Source organism: Rhincodon typus, chromosome 16 (assembly GCF_021869965.1).
Source record: "Rhincodon typus isolate 14 chromosome 16, sRhiTyp1.1, whole genome shotgun sequence".
NCBI classification, from domain to species: domain Eukaryota; kingdom Metazoa; phylum Chordata; class Chondrichthyes; order Orectolobiformes; family Rhincodontidae; genus Rhincodon; species Rhincodon typus.
Genome location: NC_063347.1, coordinates 60,665,764 through 60,673,933, shown reverse-complemented (window position 1 = coordinate 60,673,933; position 8,170 = coordinate 60,665,764). Strand labels below are relative to the sequence as shown.

Below are 8,170 nucleotides of genomic sequence, written 5' to 3'. Positions count from 1 at the left end.
TGTATGTATGTATGTATGTATGTATGTATGTATGTATGTATGTATGTGTTTGAGAGAGCGCGACACACTGTATAATGTGGTGGTGTCACCTGCAGTGCGACATGTACCCAAGATCCCAATTGAGGCCCTCATGGATATCGAATTTAGCTATGAGCCTCTACTCGGCAACTCTGTGTTGTTGTGCATCCCAAAGTCCACCTTGGAGGACATTTACCCGGAGATCCGAGGCCGAATGTCCTTGGCCACTGAAGTGTTTCCTGACTGAGAGGGAACAATCCTGATGGCGATTGTTGCACAGTTTCCATTCATCCGTTGTTGAAGTGTAGCATCTGTGCAGTTTCATCAATATACCATGCTTCGGGGCATCCTTGCCTACAATGTAGGGGATAGGCAGTGTTGGCCGAGTCACATGAGTATCTGCTGTGCACATGGTGGGCGGTGTTCTCGCGTGGGACAGTAGTATCCAGGTCAATGAGGTTGCTATGACAGGGTTGTAGCAATCGTTGTTGTCCTGGAGGCTGAGTAGTTTGCTGCTAACAGTGGGCTGTTTAAGGTTTGGCGGTTGTTTGAAGGCAAGAAGTGGAGGTGTGGGGAAGACTTTGAGGTACAGACACACACAGAGATAGTAGGAACTGCAGATGCTGGAGAATCTGAGATAACAAGGTGTAGAGCTGGATGAACACAGCAGGCCAAGCAGCATCTCAGGAGCAGGAAAGCTGACATTTCGGGCCTAGACCCTTCTTCAGAAAGGGGTCTAGGCCCGAAACATCAGCTTTCCTGCTCCTCTGATGCTGCTTGGCCTGATGTGTTCATCCAGCTCTACACCTTGTTATCTCACAATCTCCTATACGCTTGCTCGCACTCCCACCACCACCCCGCACACGCGTGAATCTATGGGGTGAATAAGAGAGTACAATTTATGGTCAGACAGTCAGTCAGGTCAGACAGTCAGTCAGGTCAGACAGTCAGTCAGGTCAGACAGTCAATGTGGTGCTTCCTAAATTCCTACTTTAGACATAAAACCAGTCAGACTCCAAACCAAGACACAAACAGATTCTAAACAAGGTCTCACACCTAACATACATTGTCTGACCTAAAATGACACCTCCTCTTTACACTGATAAAACCTTTAGTTCTCTCAGGACCATGACTTGAAAGGAACTCAGGGATTCACATATACATATTAATCAACTAAAACCTTCTAATTGATTAAAGATTTAACTGCATCTTAGGTTTGCTTAGTACACCCTCAATGGTGTGAACCTTTGATCTTTTACTTATAAATTTTGTGTCTGATACTACCTCTCTCACTAACACCTGAAGGAGGACTGAGGCTCCAAAAGCTTGTGTTTTCAAATAAACCTGTCGGACTATAGCCTCGTGTCGTGTGATTTCTGACTTTGTCCACCCCAATCCAACACCGGCACCTCTGCATCACTGCTGTGCAAGGTGATTAGCTAAGTGGTGAGTGTAACAGGGCAGCTGAGTCCCCTGTTAACAGTGACAACAACAGTCTGCTTGCTTAAGGATGAAATTAAAAGTTCTTGGAAATAACCAGAGGAAAGACAAAGGAAATTGATTCGCATCAGCTACAGAAAGAAAACTAAAGACTGGATTTTTAAACCGACGCAGAGGAAAAACATAAATTAGAAAAATCATTTTCTTTAAAAACTCCCAAACAATAATGCAACAATGATATTGAATAATTCAAATTGTTCCCAATCTAGGCTCAAGAGGGTAATTGCATTAACAATCATACTGTTAAAGAGACACTTCACCATTAATCATAAGTCTTAACTCTCTGTGGTATGTTGAATAGGCAATTTATGTGCAAATCCAGTAAGTCTTTAAAATTAGGAGGAAATATGAGAGGGTAATATCATTTACACAAGTAATAGGTGGAGCGATATAAATTAGCCAGCAACTCTTGGGAGATTCTCAAATCATGGGGCTTCTAAACTCGCTGGACGATTTGCAGATTATTATCAACATACATCGTTAAAACACTTTTTTTTCAAGCAAGATCAGTCCCAATATTGCTCAGTGGAGCATATTAAAAAAAGTCAGCAGTTTGCAATGCTACAACTTTCCACAACAGACTGCTCAAACACTCCATACCCATGAAGAATTGTTTTGACCCAGGTAGTGACAACTGCACAGAGCAGAACAATTTACAGCTGCTTCAACAGCATCAAGTGAAAAATCTACTCTCATCGCCTTAAGTGTTAGCATTCATTCTTAGGAAAGAATTGAATACTTTCAGGCTACATACCAAACATGCAGCAACTTCCTTTAGTATTATTGTAAGAATAAAATAGGTATGTTCCATCATGGATCATAGAATCCCTACAGTGTGGAAACAGGCCCTTCATCCCAACAAGTCCACACCAACCCTCAGAGCATCCCACCCAGACCCATCCCCCTTTAACCCACCAAATCTACACATCCCTGGACACTATAGGGCAATTTAGCATGACCAAGCCACCTAGCCTGCACATCTTTGGACTGTGGGAGGAAACCGGAGCACCCAGATGAAACCCACGCAGACACGGGGAGAATGTGCAAACTTCACACAGACAGTCACCCGAGGGTAGAATCGAACCCGGGTCCCTGGCGCTGTGAGGCAGCAGTGCTAAACACTGAGCCACCGTGCTTTAGCCTGAAGGATCAAGGTTAGGAAGCCACTGTACAATTAAAATTCTGGAGCAGGATGATGGCTTCCAGAAATGCCAATGCATTAACTTCCCACAGGGAGCAAAGGAAATCAGAGGACAAATCAATGCATAATGCTCCATGGATCCCTGGAGATCATTCTAGAGCTGTTGTCCTGGAAGTGGCCCTGGATCACAGGTCACAAGTTATTTTCCTGGTGGTCATTTTGGGGCAAGAGAGCAAGAACCTACAGCAGCAAACAATCAACCAGAAGGTACTGAACCAGAGTTAGCAGCCCTTATACAAGTCCAAGGTTGAGGTCAAATCCAATGCAAGTGCGTGAAGCTGCAAAGTCCACCATAAACAGCATTGACACTTATTTCCAAGCGCATTACCTGCAAGATCTCAATGGTTTTTAGCTTTGTGTCCATGACTAAGATATCCTCCTTCTCAGGCTCAGTCTGTTGTTTGGCAGTTCCATCCTGTGGTGTAATGGGAGTCAAAGGCAGAAAGCCACCTCCCCTCAAAACCACTTGGGTCATCAACTCTCCGACTCCATGAATTGACCTCATCACGTTACTGCCTGCAGCACACAATTTTACATCAGTGTGGATTCAGAAAAGGGCGAATGGTTCCAAAATAAGAAGACAAAATCGCCAGATTACAGGAAAGTCTTACCTCTGTTGTCATCCCCTTTAACCAGTTTGCTAATTGGGAAAACCGTTGCCATGTGAACACAGTCCAAAATGGCCAGTAATATTTTGGTCAACCTCAGGAGGTCACTAAAACTATAGAAGCCAAAGTAGATCAGATTTCGAGCCAAATTCACAACCTATGGGGTGAAAAAAGTCAGATGTCCAAGTGGGAAATGACACTCAGGAGGAATCAGATGAGCAAAAATAAAGTCAAGCCTTAAATGAAGTTCTGGAAGGGATTCAAACATCTTCACTGAATAGTTTTTACATCTGTTTCAACATACAGAAGTAGACAATATACTGTTGGCATTGGTTTCTGAAGTAGAAAATGTGTGGAACACCAGTGATCAGAATGCATCCTTGAGGTACTACCTTCAGAACTACTGTGACATGCCACATTTGAATAGGTAACTAGTAAAACTGATAATAATCAGTAGCATATGGCTTAAAAACAATTTGTATTTGCACAGCATTCTTCAGGAGAGAGAAGGCGACATCGAACATTTTTCATTACTTCTACCAGAAGGGATGTTCCTTGGGAGAAACGGATGAATGGCTAGGGTTGAAAATATAAGAGAACTTAAAGGTTTGCAGGTGGAAACAGGCAAAGCTGCAGGAGGGAACAGGTTAAAACGACAAAGATTTAAATGAGGGACTTGCAGAGGCAAAGTGCTAGTCCGAGAGCAGTCACAAAATGGAAAAGAAAGAAAACAAGAAACAAGGAGATCAGTGTTCAAGGCAGGATAGGCAAGGACAAAAGGTGGCACTCAAAAGGAATGGAGTGAAACCATGAAAGCAGTGTCTGAGTAGACCAAAAATTTAGAAAAGTGAAAAATGTTGACACTAGCTAGGAAGGCATGGGAAGGCAGGATTCTCCTTAATAATGGCATCTAAGTGGCACTGGTAAGGTCAGTATTTACTGTCCATGTCTAATCGCCTTCAAGTTTCTGAACACAACAATCTATTACAATGAGATCGTATGAATATGATAATCCATTGATTCCATCATTAATGGAAGTAACCAATGAAATTCCAGATTCAATTACATTTTATTGAATTAAATTCCCATCTGAATGGCATACCAGGCTGGTTGATGAGGGACCAAATATCCCCTAATGGTTATGATATGGAGTACAGACTCAGCAGTGTTAGGGAGCAGTAGGGGGTGAAATGTGTAAACATTTTATGTAAGAGGTGACTGTGGTCATGGACAAGAACTGGCATCCAGATCCATAAATAACCAAAATGTGTAGAACCACAAGGCCCAGGCAAAGATGTGCTGGCTGACGGAGACGCCGGGAGAAGCACGCAAGTACTGGTAGGTGCTTAAAAAAAAACAAACAATGATTTCCAAATCTCCTGCACCAAATGGGAGGAAATGTTGATGGCAGTTAGCCAGCCAGAGTGAAGAGAGATGAAAGAAACAGATCGTATAGTTTACTCAAGTTATGGCTTGACTTTTAATTCACATACTTTGTTAATTCTTAGCAGGATTATTGTGGTCAACAAGCATGGCAAAACACACATATAAACCACGTGTCTTTATAAGAAAGGCACAAATGTGACCAATTTCACTACTAGCTGGAGTCGATGCTTCCTTGTCAGGTTTCAGTCATATCTTTACACCCCTCAGTGATGCCAATCAAATCCTTAAACTACGTGCGAACCTACCTCGAATGTCAGCTTGTTCTTCTCCTTATCAGAGAACGGAAACCTTTGGCAGACAACATCTCTCAAATATTCCTCCACAAAGGCCATAGTCTGGGCAAAACGTTCTTTTATTTCATCTCGGGACGTCCCACTGGAATCATAACTAATCAAACAAAACAGGACATGTCTTAATACCAAGAACTGCACGAGTAAAACACATCTGTTGCTATTCACATGAAGCCGTCTGTTATATATCCATGAAAAATACATTTCTTGGTAGGTGGGTGCTGGCTGGGGGACACAATGTTGAATATTCAAAATAAAAAAAGAGTTTATTGTTCAAGAAAGACTTTTTGCAATTTACATAGTTGAGATGCTTTACTTCTAAAATGGTACTGACATGCCAATAGAGCAACCAGCACTAGTCAGTTTAAAAGGTGATAGGCTGGTTGCTTTACCAACTGCCAAAAGGTCACCGTCAACAATACAAGTATTGACGTTAGGTTCAAAATGTGTAAAGGTACGACAGACCAAATATCTGACAATTGTCAATCTACACAAAAAACAACTTTCAGTAAAAGTACTGGCCCTCCTCACTGACTAGTAGCTGTTAAGGGTCCCTCTCAATACTTGTGCCATTCATTCTCAGTGGAATGAACGATCTCCAACGCAACACAGCAATTTAAACAACTAAACCTCGAACAATGAAGCTAAATGGTTCCATTAGAAACCACAGCACCGACACTGGTTCAGTTGGGAGTATGTTGTCCACTACTTGTCAATTGTTTTCTCTCATCCCCAGCATTATTCTCAGGAACCCATGTTGGAAATCTGCCTGGTGTGAAAGGATCAGCCCCTCACTCGCATAAACACGTTAGACCAGAGGAGGAAACTGGTTAGACCTCAGTTGGAGTATCGTGTGTAGTCGTGGATGCCACATGATCAGAAAGACGTGGAATGCTTTGGCGAGTGCGCAAAAGGAGTTTACAAGAATGGCTCCAGGAACGGGGAACCTCAGGTACGAGGACAGACTGAAGAAGATGGGTCATGTTCTCCTTGGAGAGAACATGAGTGGGCTGGATTGAGTAGATAGGAAAAAAACTGTTTCTGCTCATAAATAGGAACAAGACAGCATAGATTCAAAGTTACCTGTGAAAGAAGCAAGGATGAAGTGAGGGGGAAAAAAAATTACTCAGGAGAGGAGCGAGGGTATGGAGAATTCACTGCCTGGAAAGTGTAGCGGAGGCAGGTTCAATAGAAGCTTTCAAGAGGGCACTGTGATGATTATTTGGATATAGATGAAATGCAAGGGTTTGGGGGGAAATGCAGGAAATCGGCACTCAATAATGATGCTCATTTAAAGGGACTGGTACAGACACAGTGGGCTAATTGACCTCCTGTGATTCTGTGAATGTTTTAATACGAGTGTTCCACAATTCTATCAACACCCCAAGTCTTTGCGGCCTGACAATGAAAAGACAATAAATCAGCCCAAGTACTCACTCATCAATCGCTATCTGGGATGGTATTTCGGACCACAGGCGGGCATACTTCACTGGAGTCACCTGTTCTTGGGGATCCCGATCTACATGCATGTGCAACATCAGGCGACAGAAAGAGGCGCGGAGGTCATAGGGCAAGTTCTCATCTGACATGCAGCGAAGTATTAGATCCACATCCAGCTGTCCAGAGACTGCATTGATGGCCAAATACTGACGATCCAAACACATCTGAGCAAACAGGTTCAGTTGGTATCTGGGGAGGGAAACGTTGATGGAAAAAGGAGGAAGACACATTTACTGAAGATAACAAAATCTCAACCTTTCCAACAGAAAGGAGAAATTGTCAGCTATAGCATCTTCCGAGACATAGGGAGACAATAAACAGATTAAACACATACTTACAGGCAATATCAAAATCTAAACTACTGAAGGCTACTGCCTTCAAATTTCAAGCCCGCACCTTAAGATATTGTAGCAAAGTTTTACTTCACAACCTTGGGACATCCCAAAATATTTTGTAGAAGGAGTTTGTGTGCTGCTAAAGCCAAGAATAAGCAGCAAAAACTGTGCCCTCTCCACCAGGAATGGTTTATACATGGCACATAGTTAAACGGGAGCATCTCTCGTGCAGTGCATGGCACATAATTCAAAAATAATCAGAAGCAATTCAGCAACAGATTTGGAATCTATTGAACCTTTTTCTCTTTCAGAGAACGAAGGATTTGTTCTCTTTTGAAGAAAAGACGCTCTTTGCCATGAGCAATCTGACATATAAACTTGTATTAGCATGTATTTTGTCACATACAACATGTGTCTAGGAATTAAGATAATTTGAGGAACTATTTATTTATTACAGTCATTATGGGGAAGGATGGGTCATTCAATTAGCCAGTAGGCATTGTTGACCTACTGATAGGAAATGAGCAATGCAACTTTTAGCATTAATATTTCTGTCCAAAATGCAATTACAGTTAGCTGTTTGTGCTCTCAGGGGTTGAAGTGGAGATGCTGCCACTGTTGTCATCTGTAGGCTTTGGCCGGGGCGGGGGTGAGCGGTGAGGGAGGAGGAGGAGGTGTGGAAACACTACCTACCTAGGCTCCAAACACAGGAGGAGAAACTACTTCCCTCCCAGGGTTGTGAATCTGTGGTACTCACTGCACCAGACTGCAGTGGAGAAAAACAGTCAAGCAATAGATTCAAGAAATAGATGCATTTCTGATGAAAAGCAGGATAAGGCGGCTATGGGGAGCAGGCATGTGAGTGGAGTTGAGACCAGGGTAAGCTCAGCCATGATCATGTTAAATGGTGGAGTGGGCTCAAAAGGCTGAATTGCCGACTCCCTGCTCCTAATTCCTATGTTCATTCCAAGCAGCACCAACCTGCAACATCACAACATGGGCAGTGCCAACTTCATTCCCAGTAGTTCCCACTATGCTCTTTGTAGTGAAGTGGCACTACAAACCCATGTTTCTACATGTGTGTAGTCACTAGCGGTGGCATTGACAATAAACTCAGCCTTTTACAGACAAAAAAGCAGAGAGTTATAATGTTGGAAACCCAGCAGCTGGTTTGTGCACAGTAAGGCGATTTCATGAACAGAACCAAATAATAGATTTTAGAAACATTGGTTGATTGGGAAACATTGGCTCGGATACCAGGGGGTAACTTCC

At 42.8% G+C, this 8,170-nt stretch overlaps 1 protein-coding gene across 4 annotated transcripts in view; it reads right to left on the bottom strand.

Moving 5' to 3' along the window:
* itpr1b (inositol 1,4,5-trisphosphate receptor, type 1b) overlaps positions 1-8,170 on the bottom strand; it is a 500,439-nt gene that overhangs the window by 282,858 nt on the left and 209,411 nt on the right. For all 4 annotated transcript variants that reach the window (XM_048606463.1, XM_048606462.1, XM_048606465.1 and 1 more), the window contains exons 20-23: positions 6,501-6,752; positions 5,019-5,160; positions 3,331-3,484; positions 3,048-3,235 (exon numbers count right to left, since the gene is read on the bottom strand). In XM_048606463.1, the coding sequence (XP_048462420.1) occupies positions 3,048-3,235; positions 3,331-3,484; positions 5,019-5,160; positions 6,501-6,752 (736 nt within the window). The remainder of the gene's footprint in view (positions 1-3,047; positions 3,236-3,330; positions 3,485-5,018; positions 5,161-6,500; positions 6,753-8,170) is intronic.